At 35.9% G+C, this 24,911-nt stretch overlaps 1 protein-coding gene and 1 pseudogene across 2 annotated transcripts in view; one reads left to right on the forward strand and one right to left on the reverse strand.

Moving 5' to 3' along the window:
• Positions 1 to 3,838: 3,838 nt before the first annotated feature.
• Positions 3,839 to 5,665, reverse strand: LOC107509143 (annotated as a pseudogene).
• A 9,831-nt stretch (positions 5,666 to 15,496) lies between these two features.
• Positions 15,497 to 24,911, forward strand: part of SLCO4C1 (solute carrier organic anion transporter family member 4C1) — a 52,335-nt gene continuing 42,920 nt past the window's right edge. For both annotated transcript variants that reach the window (XM_016141413.2, XM_036225836.1), the window contains exons 1-2: positions 15,497 to 15,948; positions 18,978 to 19,241. In XM_016141413.2, the coding sequence (XP_015996899.1) occupies positions 15,612 to 15,948; positions 18,978 to 19,241 (601 nt within the window). In that variant the 5' untranslated portion in view covers positions 15,497 to 15,611. The remainder of the gene's footprint in view (positions 15,949 to 18,977; positions 19,242 to 24,911) is intronic.

Consider the following 24,911-nt stretch of genomic DNA (forward strand, 5'->3'; position numbering starts at 1 on the left):
GTTACCAGATCCAGGCAGTAAACACAAGGGAAGGAGATGACAAAGTGGTGTAAATACCAGGAGGTAAGGGTCGCTGGGAGGCATTTCAGAAGCTGCCCATCACAGTGTGAAAGATAAGGTCAGAATACAATAGTAGGTCAGGTAACAATACAATAATGCACATAAAGAACTTAGAGTATCGCTGTTAAAATAAAAAGTAGTTATCATAATGATTCTTACAATGACAACTATTTTATGGCTCTCTTTACAATTGATTCATTCAACAGATGTTTGTTGAATATTTATTGTACTAGAACTGGAAACACAAAACCTCTTGGGTTTAGAAGAGAGATAACAATAAACAGATAAAGAAAAATATTTGTGAATTGCGATAAATAGTATATGGAAATTAATCTGGACAAGGTTAATAGAGTGCATGTGTGTGTGTTTGTGTGAGAGATGAATATTTCCATCAAGCCAGAGAAAGCCTTTCTGAGATGACCTTTATGCTGGGACTGAATGTTGAGAAAAATTCAGCTTTACAAGACCTTAGAAAGTAATATTCTAGGCAGAGAGAATAGCAAGTTCAAGAGCCAGGAGGCAGAAAAGAGTTTGTCATGTGAAGGAAATAAGAGACCCTTACGACTAAAATATATTGAGCAAAAAGTAAAGTGTTATGAGATAATGCTGGAGTGGTAGGCAAGGGCTAAAATAAAGAGGACCGTATAGGCTATGGGAAGGACATTATTTTATTCTAAATATGATAGAAAGCACTGGAGCATTTTATGAAAGATAGCAATCTTTTTTTTTTTTTTTTTTACAAATTTTGGTCTAACTGCAAAATTACAGAAAACTTGCAAGAATAGTGCAAGAAGTTCCTTAGACATTTTACGTGGAGTGAAAATTTATGACAATGCTAGCTTTGCATTACCCTCTATGATCAAATCTAGTTTCTCCAAAACATCTAAAATGGTATATAGTCAGCCCTCTATATCAATAAGCTTTGTATCAACAGATTGAACCAACAGCAGATTGAAAATATTCTGGAAAAAAAAAAAATCCCAGAATGTTCCAAAAAGCAAAACTTGAATTTGTCACCCATGTCAAGCACTATGCCAAATTTGTGTTAATGAGTAAGTAATATGTAGTTATAGCCTGCTGTAGCCTCTATGTAAATATAGGTTATGTGCAAATTCTACACCATTTTATAGAAGGGACTTTAGCATTTGAGGTTTGGGAAAGTATTTCTTGGGGTCCTGGAACCAATTAATCTCAGATACCAAGGGATGGCTGTACTGGCCTTTACTTTTCTAGGATTCAAAAACAACATCATTTCTATACCTACTACTATACAGGAACCAAAAATCATAATAATTATGTCAGTTTTATATATTCAGATAATAAATGCAAAAATGTTTGGAGACTATTGGAATTATCTCTAGTGTTTAAGTTTGGGACAGCTACAGGTTGGTACCTATTGACTGGTGGGAAACTATTTCCCAGATTAGCCTCTAGTGTCTCATGTCACTGTGTAAGTATGTTGTGGACAAACTTATTTTACTACATGAATTTCACCTTAGGATTTTTGCCTTTACTTTTGACTTTTTTTGGGAAGGTGAGGTGGGGCAAGGTATAAGTTTCTGAACCAGAGACATTCTAAAGGAATGTGTAATTGAATCCAAAACTTTGACATTTACAGTAATGCTTGATATTATGACACATACATTATAGTAACCAATTGTTTACACTTACAGTATTTTCATGCTTATAGCATGCCATACTTACTGATTTATACTTCTTTCACAAAGTCTCAATTGTATTCACGCAGTATACCTTTTATATTCAGGCCCATTATTTGGGAAAGTATTTGTTGGTGTACAATTGTATGTGCTTACTGTTTTATGACTCATTCCACTCCATGAATGACCTCATAGCTAGGTATTATTTTCATTATGGTTTTCTTACTTCCCACTCACATCTGAGAACTGAATCTTTCTTTCTTTGCTAATATGTACTCTGGATGTCTTACACATAAAAAGAAAACAAGAGTCCAGGTAAACAGCACATCAGAAGCTTGAGAGATGTGTTGTCTATTCAGTCAAAGAATTCTAAGTAAGGGAGGTGGTCACAACCAACAAACATCTTAGCCAGTGAGGTCATGAATGATACCAGCTAGAATAGAACACAGTCAGTCCATTTATTTGTCTGGCCTGGGCCTAGATGTAAACATAGGGTTGCTAGATGTGGGAATAAGATCAGAGGAAGGAATATAAAGGTGTCTAGTAGAAACAATTCTAATTATGGCTCTGATACTAAATAGATGTTTGATGAAACAAATTTAAACTAACTTTATATATTCTTGCCAGTATTTTATGAAATTAATAGATGATTAGAGTTTTATCACTGCATTTCAGATTTGAAATGGGTTTTAGTGATTGTTCAACTTAAAGCTCTATAGTTCGAATGCCTCCTGCAAAATCCCTAATAATTGACCAGCTAGCTCCCCTAGTGATAGAAAATTTATTATCTACTGAGGCAGTCTATCCCATTTTGTATGGCTCTAATTCAATTGGTCTTAAACTTTTGTTGTCTCAGGTTTACCCTTCACTTTTTTGTGAAAGGGTTTCAGCTGGAGAGGGAAGCAGGAAAGATGGATTTCTTCATTCTCAGAAGTCTTAATCTCCACTTCACAGAGAAAATACAAGACATTAATGGGAACTCATTCCACTTCCAAGCCCTCCCCACCCACAAACCTGCGCCTCTTCCTTGCCTCTTGCATGCCATCTTGAGCTCCCTTCCAGCCTAGGCATCAGGTGACATTCTCTCCATCGTCTCAGGAACCTTACAACACGGCTCTTTAAGTTTTCACTTTCCATTTGCTTCTACCTTTCAGCAAATAAATGCACTCAACTCTTCCTTTTACTTTGTGTCCTTTTCTATATCGATGTTTTCATCCTATATCTTTCTTTTTCTTAAAATAGCTTTATTTAGATGTAACTCACATACTATACAATTCACCCATTTAAAGTGTACAACTTAATCATTTTTCATATAGTCAAAGTTGTGCAACTTTGACCAAAATCATTATATATATCATTCTTGACATAACCAAATAGCTTGCTAAAGGGCTGTCTCCTGTCTCATCTCCCATTAACTCCTCAGGGCACACTACATTCTGGCTTCTGCTTCTACCTCTACTATAGCTTAGATCACCAATCATAATAATCTAACTGAGAGGCAGATATTAAAATCTCTGAGTATAATTGTGGATTTACCTATTTTTCCTTGCAGTCTCATCTGTTTGTTTCATGCATTTTGAAACCATGTTTTTAAGTGAATAATTGTTTAGGACACTTAAGTCTTCTTGATGAGTTTACCCTTTTGTCATTAGGAAATAACATTATTTATCCCAGATAATGTATTTTTTTTTTGTTGTGAAGTTTATTTGGACTGTTATAAATGTAAACAATCCAGCTTCCTTTTATTAGTATAAGCACATATCATTTTCAATCTTTTACTTTTAGACTATTATCATTTATATTTAAAATGTATTTTCTGTAGGCAGTAATTAATTGGTTCTTGCATTTTATACCAGATCTGATCATCTTTTCCTTTTAACTGGAATGTTTACTATATTTACACTTAATGTTATTATTGACATAGTTCTAAATCATCACCTTGTTACTTGTGTTCTTTTTTTTTTCTCAGTTAATCATTTTTTTTTATTGGAAAAAATAAAAAGACTAGCATTTACAACTTGGAATGAATGTAAATTATAATTTCTTGAACAGCATTGTTGATGGTTATGCTGAAATCCACAGCAACAACCCACCTCTGTTGGCTACAAGTCTTGGTTCAGGAGGTTTTAAAAAGATAAAGGCCAAAGATGCTCTTTCGGTAAAAGTTTCTTTATAAAAAATATGTATGAATGGGAACAGCCTATTTTGCTCTAGTACAATGCAGATGACACTAAACCAATACACGTGGGCATACCACCAGGGTGTGTCACCATCAGCACAGGTCGGGGTACATGGAAATACAAGAGGACCATCCTGTTTGTGGGGATATGTCTAGACAGTTTACCCTTCACCCATTTTTCTACACACATCCTGAGGTAAACCAATTTTAAATGTGTTTGCTTTCAGTAAACCAGCTATGACAATTTATACTAACGAACTGAACTAGAACACATTTTAATAAGTTTTGAATTTGTTTTTTATTTTTAAAACAAATGCTGACTGAGCTCAATTGTCAAGGTCCATGCATGAAAAACTGGCCAGCCCAGTGTACTAACCATTAGTAAATGGAACTGCAAGGAGTCTACTAAGTGCTTCCTTATCATTAAGGGGATACAAATATTTACATCGTAAGACTGATGTGCAGCTTGATCTTTAGGGGACAAGACCACCAAATAATACATGCAACCAATGTCACCATAAAAAAATTAATTAAAAAAAAAAACAATACATGTAGATTTTTGTGAGTGTGGACAGAAGGTACTTTTGACATTACATTCAGTTTTGCTATGTAGAAATTAAATAAGTAAAATGATTTTTTTTTCCCCCCAAGTGGTAAGTAAAAGATTCAATTTAATTCTTCGAGGCGGTGGGGGAGAAGTTGAAAGTAGGTCTTTGTTTTGCAGTCATCTGATTTAATTCTTCATGGTTTACTTGTCCTTGTCCATCAATATCTGCTTCTCTGATGATTTCATTTGCTTTCCTGTTAGTTGTTCTCCTAAGTGTGTCATAACAGGCCATAATTCTGTCACAGTGATGTAACCATTGCCATCCTTGTCAGATTTGGAATGCCTCATGGATTTCTTCTTCACTGTCTGTATCTTTCATTTTTCTAGCCATCAGAGTAAAAGATCCTGGAAAGTCAATGGTGCCATTACAGTCAAGCATCCACTTCATCTATCATTCCCTGAAATTCAGCTTCTATTGGGTTCTGACCCAGTGACCTCATGACAGTTCCAAGTTCCTTTGTTGTGATGGTGCCATCACCACCTTCATCAAACAGGGAGAAAGCTTCCTTGAATTCAGCAATCTGTTCTTTGGTCAGCTGATCAATCACGGTACTAGCGGAAGGTGGAAGAGCAGAGGGATCCAGTGGCTGCACCAGCGCAGGGACCGTGTGGGCAGGAGTACCTCGCTGCCGCGGCCGCCGCCGCCACTGCCGGAATGTGAGTAACAGCGCCGCATCCGTGAGACTCCCCCAGCAACAATGTCCCACTTGCTTTCTTCTTGTTGTATCCATTTTGTTGCCTGGTCTTCTTTTTTTCTGCATTCTTTTGGATCAATCAAATATTTTTATGATTCTACTTTATTTCTTTTCTTGGTTCTCTTATTGTTGCAATTTTTGAGATTCTCTAAGGCTTATGCTGCCATTATAATCTACCTTGACTTATCACTTCATGTAATATAAAATGTATATTTCTTCATATATAAGACATTTACAATAGCATACTTCTGTTTTTCTTTCCCTGGCCTTTGCATTACTGTTGTCATACACTTACCTTTACATAACTTATGAATCCCACAATATATTTTTATTTTTGTTTAAACAATAAGTTATCCTTTAAAGAAGCTGAAATAGTTTTTTTAAAATCACATATATTTCTCCATGGGTTTTAAACTTCATTTCCTCATTTCTGATGCTCTTTATTCCTTTGTACAGTAGCAACTCCTTACCCACAATTTTACTTTCCACAGTTTCAGTTACCCATGGTTGACTAAGGTTCAAAAAAATTAAATCGAAAATTCCAGAAATAAACAATTCAGAAATGTTAAATTGCATAGTGTTCTGAGTAGTGTGATGACATCTTGCACTGTCTGCTTGATCCCACCCAGGACATGAATCACCCCTTTGTCTAGCATATCCGCACTGTATGTGCTACCTGCCCATAAGTCACATAGTGGCTATCTCACAGATTGGTTAATGGCGGGGGGCGGGTGTGTGTGTGTGTGTGTGTGTGTGTGTGTGTGTGTGTGTGGAGAAGTTGCATATTCACCTAATTTTTATTATAATACATTATTATAATTTTTCTATTTTATTATTAGTTTTTGTTGTTAATCTCTTACTGTGCCTAATTTATAAATTAAACTTTATTATAAGTATGTATGTATAGGAAAAACATAGTATATATAGAGTTTGGTACTACCGCCAATTTCAGACATCTACTGGGGGACTTGGGATGAATCCCCCAAAGATAAGGAGGACTATGGTATACATATCATTATTTCCTCTTGATATCATTTTCTTTCTGCCTGAAGGACTTCTTTGAACATGTGCAGGTGCTCTGGGTGATTTATTATTTTAGTTTTTTTTTTTTTTAATGTCTGAAAACGTCTTTATTTTACCTTCATTTGTCCTTTCCTTGTTTGAATACTGGCCACTGTACCTCCAGTATCTTCGTCTGATTCTATCCCTGAAGTAGGATAGTTTCTTCACACACATGTGTTGTCTGTACTTAGCTGAGTACTTGAGGGTGAGGGGATCCTCTGCGGATGGACTCTGCAACTTTCATGTCTCCAGTACTCTGCCCTGCACATTCTAGACATCTTGGTTTCCTTGGACCTTCAGCTTTATCTCCTCAACTAAGAGAATCTGCTAGGTTTTCTGTAGATCTCACATCCTGTCCCACCCTTCCCATACCATCACTTGAAAACTGTCTCAAGGCCATAGTAATTGCTCACCTAGTTTGTTTCCCATGTCTTAGAGAATACTGGCTTTCATTACCTTTTTCTTTTATGTGTTTCAAGTGGAGGTTAAATCTGGTCTCCTTATTGGCTGAAAACAAAAGTCCATTCATTGGCTGTACTTTTATTGCCAGTTTTTTTATATTGCACTTTTTATATTTAAAAAAGTTTAGTACTTATTTTGCCATTGCCTCAAAAGTTTTTACTTCTGTAAAATTTTTTAAGTTTTACTTCTTATGATATTTTGGTGTTATTTTCTATTTCTAGTCTAGTAAATTTTCTTCTCTGATACACTGGAGTATGAAGATCCTTGTACCTTTTCTTCAATTAAATAGTAGACAGTTGCTTCTGTGAATTTTCTCATGCTTACTTAAGCAATTCTCTATTTTCATATCACTTTTGTAGGGTATACAATCTTTGCCCTTGTCTTTTAGGAGCATTTTCTGAAAGCTTTCACAAATAAAGTAGAATTATAGGTTTTATTTGTTTGTTCGTTTTGTTTCATTTTACCTATGTCCACTCCCTTGAACTCTGTTCCTTAAAGCGCTTGTGTTTACAAGTAAATTATTTTGGTAATAGTAGTCTTCTAATTCCCTCAACCTCACACTAGACTTCTCCCAATTCTCAGAAATTGTGAAGATTACTGTGAAAGAATATATAGAAATTCCTTACTCACCACAACTACTTTTTCTGTTATTGGCCTATTTTCTGCTTCTGATTGCATTAAACTTTAGGGTGCATGTGACATTTATCTTTCTAGAAGCAGGCTGCTGGAATGAATTATATCTTGATATCCCTTATAGTTCTATAAAACTAAATTTTAATAGCCTTCATCATCAACTTTCCTTTGTTAAAAAAAGGGTACGGACTCCCAGTCGAGATGATGGAGTAAAAAAAATGCTATGCTTGCCTCCTCTCATGACCACATAAAATTACAGCTAAACTACAAAACAACCATCACTGAGAATTGCCTGAAAAATAGCTGAACAGAAGTCCTACATCTAAGGATATACAGAAGAGTTGCATTGAGAATGGTAGAAGAGAAGAGGCAGAAACATGCTACAGGGTGTTACAACAGCCACATTAGATGCTTAAAAATCAGGAGCGATATCTTGGCTGCAGAAGTCTCCCCTGAGGAGCAAGGATGTCCCAGCCCCACACAAGGCTCCCCAGCCCAGCACAGGGTTCTAGTGCTGGGAAGAGAAGTCCCCACAACTTCTGGTTGTGAAAACCAGAGGAAACTGTAGCTGAGTGAGATGAAAGGCTGCTGGAGTCCCAGGTGTTTCTCTTAAAAGGACTTACTCACCGATAGACTCCAGTGCTGGAGCAGTTGTTCAAAAGGCACCAGGGGCATACAGGGAGGAACTGAATTGTCTGGATTCATGGGGAGAACTGCAGGGGCAGCTTTCTTTCAGATGGAAGAACTGGCAGAAGCCATTTTTCCTTTGTTGAGCTCTTCCTCACCCAGCCTACATGAGCAGGCAGGCATCATAGATGTGTCTCAAACAACCTGGCTAACACCATTCATCCTGGTGATTCTCTGAGACCTCGCCCCACCCAACTTGCAGGCCTACCCAAGCCACTTCCAGTAGCCGTTCCATACAAATGCCCTGTCTTGGCTCATGCTGTGGACTTTTCTAAAATCTCTCAAGATTAACAAACCCCAAACAAGCAGCATCTGACCTTGGCATGCCTAGTATCTCTTGCTGATTAGGCCCAAGACTGGCACTAACAGCAGCTGACCTTGGTTCACAGCTTGGCCTCACAAGGCAGCTCCAAACCCAGTACAGGTGGCCATCTGTGGATTGTTTGGTGGTTCATGCCAGATGACCCCAGGTAGGGTACAGGCTGGGGCTAAACTTCCCAGAGGCTGCAGTGCCAGCATGCTCAGTAGCTGGCTTTGGACTGAACCAGAGCACCATTCAGGGCTGCATCTGAGGACAACACACTTAAAAAGTAGGCCAGGCAAGCACCAGAGCCCTGCTATAGTGAATTCTGATGCACAGGGTAAGGTCCTGCATAACAGCTCCTCCACTGTAGTCACCAGCCAGTCCTTACAACCAATCAACCTGAGAGTCAATCCCTCCCATTGACATGCCAACAACAATCAAAGCTCAACTTCAACAGCAGGGCACACAGAACCCACACAAGGGACAAACCTGGAGAACTCAATTCAGAAGACCAGGGAGACTGCACCACTGGGCCCCACAGGACACCTACTACATAAGGCCACTCTACTAAGACTGGGAGAATAGTAGCTCTACCTAATACACAGAAACAAACACAGGGAGGCAGCCATATGGGGAGAAAAAGAAACAAGTCAAAAATATAAAAATAGAACAGAGCTCCAGAAAAAGAACTAAACAAAATGAAGACAATCGGCCAGTTGAAACGCTGTTTATAAGGATGCTCAATGATCTCAGTGATAATTTCAACAAAAACATAGGAAACATAAAAATGGAGCTAGAAAACATAAAAAGGAACCAGTTAGAAAAGATGACTACGATAACTGAAATAAAGTATACATTAGAGTAAATCAACAGTAGATTGAATGAAGCGGAGAACTGAATCAGGGATTTGGAAGATAAGGTAGAATAAAACACACAATCAGAAGAGCAAAAAGAAAAAAAAATGAGGATAGTTAAGGGGCCTCTGGGACAATATCAAGGGTACCAGTATTCATATCATTTTTACCAAAAGGAGAAGAGAGAGATCAGGGGACTGAGAAGCTTTCAGAAGAAATAATGATAGAAAACTTCCCCAACCTAGAAAAGGGAATAGACGTACAAGCCCAGGAAGTGCGGTGAGTCCCAAGCAAGAGGAACCCAAAAAGACCCACATCAAGACATATCATTATTAAAATGCCAAAGGTTAAAGACAAAGAATCTTAAAAGCAGCAAGAGAAAAGCAGTTAGCTATCTACAAGGCAAACCTCATAAGACTGCTGATTTCTCAACAGAAACTTTGCAGGCCAGAGGGATTGGCAGGAGATATTCAAATGATATTCAAAGTGATAGAATGCAAGGATCTATATCCAAGATTACTCTACCCAGAAAAGTTATCATTTAGAATGACAGACAAAGAGCTTCCTAGATAAGAAAAAGCTAAAGGAGATCATTACCACCAAACCAATATAAAAACAACAAACAAACAAACAAACAAACAAACTTGAAAGGACTTCTTTATAAAAATGAAAAAGAAAAGATCAAAAATATGAATAATAAAATAGTAATAACTACATATTTGTTAACAATTACTTTAAATGTAAATGGATTGAATGCTCCAATCAAAAGATAAGGTGGCTGAATGGATAAGAAAACAAGACCTTTATATATGCTCCCTACAAGTGACTCACTCTAGGTTGAAAGACACACATAGACGGAAAGTAAAGGGATGGAAAAAGATATTTCATGAAAAAAAAAATAAATCTGAGTTAGCAATACTTATACCAAAATAGACTTGAAAACAAAGGCTATAACAAGAGAGAAAAAAGGACCCAATAATTCCACTTCCGAGTATTTATCCTAAGAAATCCAATACATTATTTCAAAGAGATATGTGCATCCACATATTAATTGCAGTGTTATTTACAATAGCCAAGATATGGAGGCAACCTCTGTGTCCATCAATGGATGAATGGATAAAGAACAGGTGGTATTTATACACGATGGAATATTACTCAGCCATAAAAAAAGAATAAAATCTTCCCATCTGCAACAACATTGATGGACTTAGAGGAGAGTGTGCTGAGTGGAGTAAATCAGAGGAAGACAGATACCATATGGTTTCACTTATATGTGGAATCTAAAGAACAAAACAAACAAACAAAAAACAAACAAAACAGAAACAAACTCATAGACACAGAGAACATTTTGATGGTTGCCAAATGGGAGCGGAGTTCAAGAAGTTGGTGAAAAAGGGAAGGGGATTAAGAAGTAAAAATTAGCAGTTACAAAATAATCATGGAGATGTAAAGTATACCATAAGGAATACAGTCAATAATATTGTAATAATTATGTGTGCTTTCAGATGAGTATTAGATTTATTGAGGTAATGACTTTAGAAGTTACATAAATGTCTAATTACTATGTTGTACACCTGAAACTAAAATAATATTGTATATCATCTGTAATTGAAAAATAATAAAATATTTTTTTAAAAAAGAAATGGATAGGGATTAAATGGTGAGTTGACAGAACTATTAATAGTTGTAGTATGTCTATTTCTCTGTTCAGTAAAGATGCCATTTTGTCATGATCACGACATTGTGGATACATATATGCTATACAATTACAGAATATTAAAAACCATTTTAGGGCATCAAAATTAGATCTTAAGTAGAAAAGAAATACGTTTCGGAAATATCCTAATTACTAATTAAAAATAGAATAATTTCTACTAAAGCATTTCTTGAGCTATAAATCCAACTATGCTTTCTTCACTATATCTAATGTTGTGATATTTATAATGCTTTTATAGAGTTCATATGTTTTGAATAAAGTATAATAATAATCACATATAAGTGAAAAGCTTAACTTGAGACTATAGTACATTTTATACTAATAGTATATTTTTCACTATCTACTGAGTTTTCTTATTGAATTATTGTGTTGTTTATGTTCTTTTAAAAAATTACGATCAGCCCTGTTCATGGATATATCTCTTTCATAATGATTTATGATTAGCATGACTAAAAAAAGTATACTTGAATTTCTTTTCAATATACATATATCTTTCTTTGCTATTGCAATTCAAAATAATATTTAAAATAATCTAGTTCAGCATTAAATTTTTTCATAGATATCATATGTTATTTCTAATTATACATTTTGTAGAGCATTTAAAATGTAAAAAAGAAGGAAGAATCCTAAGATCATTTAGACTACTTCATTGGTTTTATTTAGTTAATGAAAGATTTAGTGGTATTGATAGATCTTTAATACTGGGATTTTTTATTAACCTCAACAATATCTGCATTTGACCATCTTTATATTCAGGCTGTCTCAAGGTCTATCTAATTTTAATATTCTATAAGGCTCATAGTGTTATACCGCTAAAGGATTCACATCCAGTCTGTAGCTATAAGAGAACTAAAAAAATATTAAAAGCACGCAGAAAGGAAAATGATAAAGTACTCAACACAGGCATATAATTACATTTCATCTTATAGGTATACCTACATGGAAGGTAAAAATATAATTTTAACACTGCTTTTAAGCATGGAGTCTGAGCCAGGGGAGTTAGTGAGATAATCTTGATAACTTTTGTCCATTACAATACTTTACTTTGGTTTATCCAATTCCTGATAGGGAAGATGTACTATATATCTCAGAGAATGATTTCTATAGGCAGAGGCATCTGGTCCTGGGTGCACTATTGGAGCTTTACTATAAAATTTGGAAACTATTCTTTCTCTCATTCCCTACCCTTCAAAAATATAGCAAATAAAATCCACTAAAAGAATAGCAATTTATTAATTACCTTCTGAAATTTAAACAGTGTATTTTGACTATACTCACTAGGTTTACCCTAGATTGGCCAAAGAATTGAAAAATGACAGTTTTCTATAGAATTATGAGACAAAACCTATCAAAGCTTTTTTTTTTTTTTCTTTTGGTCTTTGTTGCAAACCTGAACCCCCTTCCTTCCATTATTGCAGCATAAAGGGTGTAGATAACAGGAAAGTGATGTTGATAACACTTTCAGTAAGTGCAAGATGTATTTAAAATGAAGCAATAGCACTTTTACTAATGTTTCAACAATACTTTACTCTCTAACACTGCAAGGGCAGACTTTTCCTTAGTATAGATTTAAGTGTGTGATGATTGTGTTAATTTGATAGTATAATTTGAATTTGTTAATTCAAAGCTGCAAAAATCTTAAGCTACGACTGTATATAATCACATTTCATCAAAGCAAAATTTGCTTGTTGGTTAAATTACTTCATATTTCAGAGAGAGAATGGCGCTCATATCTATTTACACCTTTAGATACCACTTTAAGTCTATTTCTGCATTAACTTTTTTTGATAGAAGGTCTCAGAGGATTACATACTAAGCCTAATTTGGATATCAGCAAAATCTGGGGTATTCAGAGCAGAATTAGTCTTCTAAACCTCATCATCAGGTAAATATGAGTTTTGATCTCTTAGAGTTTCCATGTAATAATTCTAACCAACAGAGGCTGTAACAATTAAGAGAGAAAATACAAAGTCCAGGGAAGATATTTGATTGAGAGAATTGAGTTTATATCCTTAATAAGGGGCAGGCCATTTATTAGCTATATGATTTTGGGTGAATTATTAATCTGTGCTGAATATAATTTCTGTAATATGTTACATGTAGATAATAGCCACTGCTCTAGTAAGGATTAATAATGGAGTACATAATAGACAATTAAAAATGTTATTTCCTACTTCTACTCTTTCTCTATGTTCTAGGTCAGTCTAGACTTTTTTTGACTGTAAGGGAACAAGGAAAAGGATGTACATCTGTTCAAAGTAAGATTTTTTTATATCTCAATCCTTCAACTCAGTAAATAAAGCATATATAATTGAAACAAAATTTTCACAAAAATAGTGCTTATGTGGCATGTACTGTGTATTTTTTTTTCTTCTGAATTCTAGTTTATTTCATTAAGAAGTAACAGTGTTTGAAAAATATTCCTCCAGGCCATCTTAAATGAGCCAAGTGTCTACAGTTAGAAGAAATAAAAACATCTCGTTTCAGTATGAGAGGGAACCTTTCCATCACCTTATTCTCTTCTTTGGGTTTAAGGCTACATTTGATATGACCATCATATGCTACTAAATCTTTGCTATTCAAGAGGTATTAGCACTGCATCCGGAGTAAGTTCTTTGGCAGGAAATCAAGCAGGTGTTAAACGAAAACAGCAAGACTTGAAAACTCTCCCTAGAACTTAATAGCATGATTAACTAATATTTAGTGAAATACTCTAACATCTAATGAAAGGGTCATTTTATGTGAATAATAGTACTAGTGTATTGAAAGCAATATAATATAGCATTATAGTATCCAGTAACATCTGAGACCTATTTCGAGATATTTTATAAACAGTAATTAGATTTAGGGAAATAGGTTCTTTAACACTCTAGCAGTAGTCCCCAACCTTTTGGCACCAGAGACCGGTGCTCTTCTGAGAAACTAATGCCCCATGATCTGAGGTAGAGCTGAGGCGGTGATGCTAGTGCTGGGGAGGGGCTGCAAATACAGATGAAGCTTGGCTCACCCACTCATTCACCACTTACCTCCTGCTGCGTGGCCTGATTCCTAACAGGCCACAGACAGGACCGGTCTGTGGCCCAGGGGTTGGGGACACTTGCTCTATAGTCTTCTGAAGCATAACAGCTTTGCGTATGTAACCCCTGATTACCTAGCAAAAACAATGTATGTGTGGTTTTGTTATGTTCCTTATTGGAATAAACATTTCAATTTAGGGAAAGATAAACATTTTGAGATCTTGACATATGGCTTTAAAAATGTCTTTGTTTAAAATATATTACTTTGGGATGTATTAGTCTATCTTCTGAAGGGGAGTGTGGGGATCCTTTGAAAACCTAATTATGTCACAATCATGTCACTCCTTGGCTCCAAACCTTCCTATTTCACAATAAAAGTCAGAGTCCTATAATATAATGGCCTACAAGGTCTGGCCCCAATCACTTCTCCCCCACCCTACCTGCACTCCTTTACCTGCCCCCAACTCCTGCTGCTCTCCAAGCATCTCATTTCACCCCAGGCACTATTTCTCCAACATAGCAGCCTCCCTCCCTTACCTCCTTCAGGTCTTTGCTCAAAACTCACCTTCTCATTGAGGTCTTCCCTGACCACTCTATTTAAAATTGCATCTTATTCCTCCCTTTCTCTCAAAACACACACTTTTTAGCCTGTCCTTGCTTTAGTTTTCTCCATAGCACTTACCACCATGAAATGTACTATATATTTATTACTTACTGTCTGTCTCCTATAAATGTAAGCACCATACGGCTAGGAGTATTCGTCAGTTTGTATGCCCGCGTGTACCCCCAGAGCCTAAAAGCGTTTGGCATCCGGTAAATAAAAATTTTATTAATAAATGAATAAATTGTCACTAGCGCATAAAGGTGTTCAGTTCTTCACAGTGTTTTTCTTATTCCACAGGTAAAAATTATTTACATGATTCTCAACGCTGTTGATCTTAGATAATATACTCCACAAAGAATATCATACATATGCTTTTAAAGTTAATTCATATTTCTTCGGTTTTGGGAGAGTAAAACCAAAAAAGTGGCAATGTTGTGATGATCATGGCAGTGGTGATGCGGGCGGGGGTGGGAGGTGGGGATTTATCTTTTTTAGGGAAGATGACGGGTAAAAGTCTTACCATGATGCTCATGTGGCTGCTTGTTCTTGGAGTCTAGACTTAGCCCGGTTTAGGAGGCAGCTAAATAAGAAAACCGCAGGTTACGTTTGTTCTTGAACGATCTCCTGATGCAACCGTGTTTACAGCTTTCCTGCCGGCACCCAGGGGGAGCTTCACGGTCACCAGACTCCTACAACCTTTATTTGGTTCCCAGTCCCTGGGCTCCACGAAGGAGCGCAGCCGGCTGCGAGCCCAGCTTAGGGGCCCCGGCTTCTTTACCTGGCTGCGGCCCGGCCGCACGCCCACACCGAGCATTCGGGTTGGCCCCAGCGGCGACAGGTGAGGCGCGGCGGAGTGCCAACTACATAGCCAGGAGGCGGCGAGCTTGAGGAGGAGGGTTCCAGCGGCAGCCTCGGCGGAGGCGGCGGCGAGGAGCCCTAGAAGAGGAAGGCCGGGAGGCGGGGAGTCTTCCCGCACGGGGGCGCTGCCACCTGCCCAAGGGTGGAGCCAGAGCGGGACCTGGTTATTTGCTGCTCCGACGCACTGGAGTCGGGAGAACATCCCGTCCTGACCATGAAGGGCGGCAAAGGCATTGAGAACCCGGCTTTCGTCAGCTCCAGCCCAGACACCCCGCGCCGTTTCTCTGCATCACCCTCTTACGTCGAGGTCTCCGTCTTGTGCTCCAGTACTCAGAGAGAGGATTCGCAGCCACATGAACCTCAGGAGCCCCAGAAGTCACGGGAGCCCCCTTTGCCTTCGGCAACACACCCTGGCTCCCGAGAGCCTGAGTCGCTGTCGGAGTTTGAGGAGGGGCCGTGCGGATGGGGGAACTTCCAACCCCAGTGTTTCCAGCTCTGCAACACGCCCCAGGGGTTTCTGGTTCACTACTGCCTCTTGGCTCTCACGCAAGGTAAGGTCAGGGGAGGCTGGCGAGGGCGTGGGCCTCGCGGAGGGCGAGGAGGGGCGCGGAGAGCTGGAGGAAGAGAGGGCGGGTGCGCCGGGGGCCAGGTGATCCACGCGCCCTGCTTGGCGGCTCCGGCTGGGGACTTGCAAGTGCTCGCATCCACGTTAACCAACTCGGTCCAGACTTCCACATTTTAGCTTCTCCTTTATGTCAAAACTATTTAAAACTTGCCATACAGCTTTAAAAAAAAAAAAAATTAACCTCCGTTTGTTAGATTTGAGTTCTCTAAGGAAGGTAGAAATTACTGGAGCCTTCCTGTGGGAACGGTTTGCCCTGGGGGAATCCATTCTAATGACAAAAGCAAGCGCTGAGGAAAACTCCCGATTAAAGGGAAGGAAGGATTAATTAATAAATTTTGCAGGTGAGGGTTGAGTGGTTCTCAAAGGAGGAACTTGTTGAATATGTACAGTATAGGTTAGGTATAAGCATTCATGTTTCCGCATATATTTAGTTTGAGTTCTATCTGGAAACAAGTAGAGTCCAGTAAGTTAGCAAAGGCTTCAGGCGTTGTTGAAGGGTGAGGTCTTTCAAACACTCAAGAGTTATGCAGCATCTGTTTTTTCTAGGATCTCTTTTAGTTCTCTTGGGAGTTACTGATAAGGTCTCGGTTTATACCCTCAGGAGTTTGCAATCTAAACCTGGTTGGGAGGAGAGGTAGGGTAGAGAGAATTGGTCCCGAGAAAGAAAGCATAGTGAAGGCAAAAGCTGCTGCAGTGTTGCAGAAGATGAATGAAATGGGAAGTTACACTAACGTGACAAATTTAGGCATAAAGGTGGAGCATCTTGAAGGACAAGCTTAAAGTTAATTAGAATTTGATGATATGTAGATAATTCTTGGACACTCGAATCATAGTTTTAAACTGTTTTGTAAGAAAGCAATCAAGGACTGGAAGAAATACATCCCAAGAGATATTTGGGGAAGCATTGGAAATTGCTCTTTTCTAAGAAAATCAGAAGAATAAATGTAAACATATTCTTCGTGTTCTTTTTGGAGCTCCCCTTTCTCAAAGAAACACCCTCTGCCTTGGTTTTGCACAAGTTAGGTGTTAAGTATTTGTTGATTAAAAGTAAACTGAAGCTCTCCTACTAAAGGTGGTTTTGTGCTGTAGAGCCGTTTGTCTTTCTTGTCCCCACCAAAGTTCATCTTCTCATAATGTCTCGATATTGGTTGTCCAAAATCCGTCATTGTCAAGCATCTCAGTGTCAAAGGAATGGAAAATTCAAAGAAGCTGGACACAAGTAAAATTTTTCTTGTTTTGTGTTTTGTCTTAAAACATACTCTGAAATTTCTATATTATCCTGGAATACATCATTTTATGTTTAATATAAAATATTTTAATAAATTATCAGATGTAATTGGCAGTCTTAGAGAAATGTGTCAGATGTACTCTAGAGATACATCTACCCAGAGGTCCCCAATTTGAGAAACATAATCTGAAATGAAAGTGACCCAATAAATTAATTCTTGTTTAAGTTTTAATGACTGAGGTCATTATTACCATGTTTCTCAAACATGATCTTTGGGAGTTTACATGGTATAGTAATAGGTGTTTATTTGGAAAGGAACAACTATAAAACATCAATGGATTTTACTTGACCCAACATTTCTTATAGATAAACAGAATTTCTCTTAGCACTTAATTTCTTCCGCCTATCTTCATGCATTTATGATGGAGGAACATAGTATGCCAGGACATAGTATGGAATTTTCTTTGAAAGCAGAGTTTTTGGAACTTCTGTAGCATTCCAATGTGAATTGGAATTCATAGCCTTAAAGTGCTATACTTCCACAAGAGGTTACAAATTTACTTTTTCAGAGGAGTTTTACCATAAAGGCAATGAGTGCTAATGACTGACTTGTGATCAGTATGACAAGTGTGTTGGGAAGGTGACATTTGGATGAGGAAATTTTTATATTCTCAGATAACTTTATCTCCTTATAAGTGTGTTATTCCTAGGTTCTTTTGATACTTTATCTTGAAATATTAGGAGTTGTAAATGGGTTTATAGACTTATTAAACTGGCATAAGAGTAAAAATCATGTTAGGACTTTTGAAACTTGTTATCAATTTTCTTGAAATATATTTCCAGTTATAATCTTGATAAAACAAAGTTTAAAGAAATTGTAGAGATCATGTCTTGAGTATACTCCTTCTGTTGATTAATGAATGAAATGTACCCTCTTAAGTAAAAGGGATAACTAGTTTAAAACTTTATAATTTGATCAGATGCTTTTTATTTTCAATTTATAGTAATATTTAAACTGTAAATTTAATCTATATCTGGACAGAATTTTTAAGTCAGTTGAAATTGGATTTCCAGCCTTTCCTTGTTTACATTATGTGACTCCATCATAATTATAATAAACAGATGAAGTATTAAGTATCTTTGTTTTTCTTTGTACTTTGGCTATGATTTAGAATGTCAGTGGTTTAAATAAGACTCTTCCTTTATGTTTATTTTTGCTCCAGGACCTTTTAAGTGATAACTTTTGTGTATATGAGAGTGTTAGAAGAAAAATGAGGTTTGAGAGTTCAATTTCACCTTTCTTAAGACTAAGTCAAGGATCTTTTGTTATAAAGAGATATGTTTAAAGATTGAGTAACTTGGGAAGCGATTGAGCATTTAACTCAAATGACCTCTGGAGTCAGCTGTCGTTTTGTGCTCTTTCAAGTGAAGTCCCTGAGAGTGAGAAACTCACTGGCAAACCAGCTTTGTAAGACTTTACCAGTCTTTTTGTTTGTCATTTAAAGAGAAATGAAATTTCTCTTGATTGAATACCTGAAAATTCATAAGTGTACAATTTAAAAGCAAACTGATTTGTAAGGAAGTATGTTTGGGTTGCCTGTCTTTGAAACTTTGGATCCTTTAAAATTGGTACATTTAAAAATATCAAATGTTAGTACATCGTGTTAATAATGATAATCTGTATGGTAAAGTTGTAATAATGCACAGTTTCCTTTTTTCTGTTTTAGGTGTTGTAGTAAATGGCCTAGTAAATATCAGCATTTCCACTATTGAAAAGCGCTATGAAATGAAGAGTTCCCTGACGGGCCTGATATCATCGAGCTATGATATCGCATTCTGTTTGTTGTCTTTATTTGTATCATACGTTGGTGAAAGAGGACACAAACCAAGATGGCTTGCATTTGCATCCTTTATGATAGGACTGGGAGCACTTGTATTCTCATTGCCAAAATTTTTTAGTGGAAAATATCAGTTGGGATCCCCTTTTGAAGGTAAGTTTCTGTTGTGTTTTTTTGTTTGTTTTACTTTAGGAAGTACTATGAAGCTAGGCCATTGACTCTATATTGCAACTCACTTATACTATACACAGGTAAGTAGGGTAAGGGTTTAAGCCTCTTCGACTGCTCGCTGCTTTGGCTTTGTTGTGATGGAAATTGTGTGAAGTAGGAGATTACAGAGACAGATGGTGCATTATTCATCACTTCAGTTGTTCTCCAACTTTTTAATCCTCTGATACTCATTCTCCATATTACACCCAATCCTCCTCAAAAAGTGATGACTTATTTTTCTTTGTGGTTGTAATGTCATTGATATTCTAAGGTAAATTGTTTTTCTGTTTGTGGTTTTATTGGATGTGCTTACAGCTCTGTACCTAGACTTGTTGGTTCCTGATTTGAGTTAGAGAGGTGAAATTTATAGAACTGAAGCTTTTCATAAGAACTGGCTCTACTTTTATGACTGTCTAGTTTAAGACACAAAACTTTGTGAGTTATCTAATGTGTTGTTCCAGTTAGACAAAGAAGCATTATTCAAAGGCTCAAAAAAGAAATTTGATTGTTTATATTTCTTTTTTTCCCAAATAATAATTTTTTTTTTTTTTTTACTAGAAAAGCAATTAAAGCCAGAGGAATATGCTAATGAAAGTAAACCTTAGCATTTCTATTGTTTTTTTTCTGGAACTTTTAATAGCAAATATAGAATAAAATTAGAGTGCTACTAAATCAGAAGCTTTCAGGGTGTAGGTAAGTTAAGAAAAGGCTTATTAGAGTAAGAAGAAAGGAGAATTGGGACCTGATGCAACATAGACATTATTTTTTAGAAGTTAAGATTGTTATATTGTGAGATTTAGTATTGAAAATATTAAAGTGTTAATATTTTCCAATTTCCCAATTATAGAATGATAACAAATAGGAAAATATTTTAAATAACAAAGTTTATGTTATGCAGCATGGTTTTAGAAGTACAGTTATTATGTAAACATACATCATTTTGGAAATAAAAATAGAATATTCACATTATTGTATACTGTGCAACTTTTCACCAAAATCTTACTGATATTTCTTATTGTCTTAGCTGAAGCAGATTACATAGAGGTATTGGTTGATCTGTAAAATTTTTGCTCTCAATTAAGACTCATAATTTAAATAATAGCTTATCTGTGGGAAATGAAAACAAAAACAAGGTTGCCTTTATGATAGTCTGTCATTCATACAATGAATATTTGTTGATATGAACTATACATGTTGCTGAGATAATAGCACTGAAACAGTTCCATGCCATCTGGAATTTATATACTAGTGGGAAGACATATAAAATTAACAAACAAATAAACAAGATAATTGAAGATTGAGATTAGTGTATAAAGAGAACTAGTGGTATGGAGTAGTAATCTACAAAGGAGAAAATATGTGGGCAATGGGAAGGCCATTTTGATAATTGGGTAATGTGGACTAGCTTGGAAAGATACTTTCCAGGCTGGAGAAAAGCATGATCAAGGGCCTCCAAGCAGTAAAGAGCTTCCTAGGTTTTCAGGGCTGTCAGTTTGGGCCAGCATGATCAAAACAAGGGAGAACATGGCATGAGGTGAGCTTGGAGCGGCAGGTCGAGGCATGAGGCACTTAGATTTTCCTTTAAGTGTAATGCGAAGTATGAGAGAATTTTACACAGGGAAGTGCATGATCTTATTTATGTTTTAAAATGCAACTTCAGTCCTGACCTGAGTGTTGTTTCTGTTGTATTGTAAACACCTACACAAACACACCACAATATTTCTATTAAAGGAAACATTATGATGAGGAATTATGATGAGGAAGCCCTTCTGTTTCTGAAGGACAAGGTTAAATGGAAAGAAGTTACTCAGGGTTTTTACTATAGTCCAGGTGCGAGACAAAGGTGGTTGGGACTGGGTTGATAGCAGTAGAGATCTAGAGGAGTGACTAATTTTTCAATGTATTTTAAAGGAAGAAGAAATAGGACTTTCCAGGGAATTGATTGTGAAGGAGGAATGAATAATGACTACTTGTATTAGGCTTGACTAACTGGGGGCTTTTACTAGAATGTGGAAGACTAGATAGAACAAATTGGGAGTGGAAATCAAGAATTCAGCTTTGGATTTAAGTATGAACTGCATATTATATATCCAGTGTTGCAGTATATATCTTTGAACATATATGTTTACATAAATATGTAAGTCATTCTTTAGTCTTCATTCCTAGAAGTGCAAATACTGGATTTGAAGGGCTTCCTCATCATAATTTTTCATAAATAATGTCACTGACTTTTAACTGCCAGTTATTCTCACAGTCAATATATAAAAATGCAGTTGTTATTTTGATTTTTTATATTCTTTTTTTCTCTGAATGTTTCCTTTAATAGAAATATTGTGGTGTGTTTGTGTGTATGTGTAGGTGTTTACAATACAACAGAAACAACACTCAGGACTGAAGTTGCATTACAAATCTAAAAACTCAAGACATTTAGAAACATAAGGAATGTTAGAAATCATAATCTCTCCTCCTTTTTTTTTTTTTTTTTTTTTTTTTTTTACCATGTAGACTCTTAGGACAAGAGGTGAAATGACTTAATAGTTATTGTATAGATGGTCAACAACAGCTGAAACTAATACTAGTTTTTATGCTTTTTAAAAATGTTTTTCAAATTTTTATTTATTACTTGTAGTAGGTTTTTAACTGTATAGAATAATTGTAATATTTTTATGAATTTTAACCACTGCTTCCCCAATTTCAAGTAGCCAGTTATAATGGTCTGTGCTTTCTTTAAAATACACATTAACTTGTCTGCTCCAGTGACTTAATCCACTTTTGCAAATATGGGATCCTGTAACCAAAAATCTGAATTACTTGTCTAAGTTTAAGGACAATGTAGAAGAAAACTGGAGATACATGTGGTAAAAGTAAACAAATGAGTTGAAAGCATTCTATAAATAAATTATAAGCAAGGGAATGTACGGTTTTCTTAGGTAACATAATATAAATAGCCCGAACAGCATAACATTAAAAATTATTTTATTAATTGAAATCATACATGTAATTTAATTGAAACTATCATTGAAATAATTAGCATATTCCCCGTGTGCTTTTTTTTTATTACTGTCGTTTTCGAATTCAAAGGAAATCAGTCGGAGCTCAGTTTGGATAAGTAATCTTTGTAAGAGGAGATTAAAGTAATATAATATAGTTGCTAAATAGAAGAAAAAATATGAAATATGATAAGTATGTCTAATTTCCACAGGTGTGAGAAAAACAAGATTGAGTTAGCAAAAAAATAAAAAAATATCTTTGGAAACAGCTTGAATTTTCTATTCTGCATTTTTTAAGGGAAGCTCTTATGGAGACTTAAGAGTTAGGAGCGATTATTTCACTTTGAATGGAGATAAAAACATTTATCAAAAGAAAGTGTTGGTGGTTGTTATTGGATACAAAAAAAGGCAGAATTAAAATTAAAAGAAATGCTTCCAGGGCTTAATTTTTGCATATATTACCCTGAAAATAGAATAACACTATAAAACATTTTCAAGGAAATCATATTTGCCACTTGATATATTTTAACATAAAATTAACATTTTAATATCTTTTAAATATTTTAAAAATGTAATAAATCTTTACCACATAACATTTTTTTCATCCAAGCACCTTTAATTCTTTTCGGACGAGTGTTAATTTAATGTTGTTAAACAAAATAATCTTATCTTTTCTTGATACTTAAGGTAGGGGGTTATTTAGTTATTAGTAAATACTAAAGAATTGTAGAAAAATAATTACTACATCCAGTAAAGCTCCTTTTCTCTACTGACCAATCTTTGGATAACTTTTCCTAAGTCATATTACTTATTTATTTATTTTTCACTATCCCTTTCCCCCCCAAAAAGATAGCTCTGGACACTTTCCATTTGCTTCAGCGCTGAATTTCTAATGTTGTAGATTGGTATTTCCGGGAGAATTCCACACCAAAGAACTTGTGACTACTTAAAAAGGTTAAACTAGGAAAATAATTAGAGCCAGACTCAAAGTTGGACTTAATTTTTAGTTACTGTCTTGTCTTTTATCTTGCACTCTTAAGGAGTTTTTTTAACATGGAATGCTTGACTAGATTGGAGAAGACATACATAAGGGCGAAAACCTTAGAGGTTTTCAAATACTAATGCAATACAACATGCTTTAATTTTGCTTTTTTAATTTTGCCTTTCAATGTTCTTTCTTGATATTCTTTCTTGTGGAAATCACTTTTTTTATATGCATTTTAATTTTATTATAACAAGTGAATAAAGAGGAGAGGTGATTTCTTAGAAGATATAATGGTGGAATAAAATGAATTATTCAAAAATATTTTAAAATTTAATACACACAATAAAAGAACTAGAGCTAGTCAGTGCTCCAGGTGAAATTATCACTATTTTTAATATCAGAGGCACTTCAGTCTTCCCCAACTTCCTAGATAATATGAATTTCCCTGGAAGGTTGCTACCTTTATTTAGTGCTCCATTGGAGATCCTAATTCAGTATGTCTAGAGTAGGACTCGGGAATTTATATTTTAAAAAATTACCCACTATCTTATCAGTCAATTTTGAAAAATACACGTCCAATGTAGAGTTTAATTATTTCGTAAAGTTTCAACTGTGGGCATAGAAAGTTTTTCTTTCATTTCAGGATTATTGCTTTGTATCTTCTTTTAAAATAGGAATTTCATGACTATCATGAAATACCAGGTACCTTAATATAGATAGTCTTGTTGAAATTCCAATGACCGAACTTCTGAAATAGTGGAAACTGACAGAGAAAGACAAGTAGGAAAGCATGTGTCAATGAGATGTTAGCACAAACTCAGTTCTACTCACAGCTATAGATTGCAGATAGGTAGACATTTTAAGATCCATGGCTTTGACCAAGAGAATATGTCTCAGCATTTTCCAAAATATAATCTGCAAAGCATAGTTTCTGAAGATATTATGAGTGTGTTAAAAATGTGTTCCATGGCTCAATGAGTGGGAAAAATTGAAAGTTAAAGAGGTGTCTCTATTGCATCACTGTTAAGGTGAATGCATTTTGTGACTCATTAACGAGGTAAATGACCTGTAGTAGGATTCTGAACTTATTGACAAAGGAAGTCCAAGGTTGTCACCTTTTACCCTGTTTCATTGCTCACTTTACATTCTCTCCTCTAGATGTGTTTTAGTGAACATGCTTTGGGGAAATCTCTTCTATGCTTTCTTGTGTCTAAGTATGTAATTTTGAAAGCTCTTGTTGAATTTAGAAACTTCATTATGGCCAGCACCATGAGCAGCATGTAATGCTTAAGAACTGTTTGTTGAGTTCTCGAATAGTTTAATGAATGAAGATTTCTGATACTAGGAGTCTGATGACTTATCCTTTCACAGAAGACAATAAGAGTAGATAATGGCAGATAAAAGCAGTTTGGGATTCTCTGTTTACATTTTTCATAAACTTGGTCTAACGTGTAATAGGGCATTTTCTCTTTTTCTTGGCCACTGACTTGGGAAGAATTATTTTCTGTTATCAGAGGCAAAAATTATTTGCCATAAATGACTTTTATGGGTAAGATTTGGGATCTGAAAGATTTGGAATGTGTAAAAAGAAGCTAAAGTGAGAAGCATATTCAGAAATAGTAGCAAAATGCTTTGATA

The sequence above is a fragment of the Rousettus aegyptiacus genome, unplaced genomic scaffold, assembly GCF_014176215.1.
Source record: "Rousettus aegyptiacus isolate mRouAeg1 unplaced genomic scaffold, mRouAeg1.p scaffold_m13_p_8, whole genome shotgun sequence".
Lineage (NCBI taxonomy): Eukaryota > Metazoa > Chordata > Mammalia > Chiroptera > Pteropodidae > Rousettus > Rousettus aegyptiacus.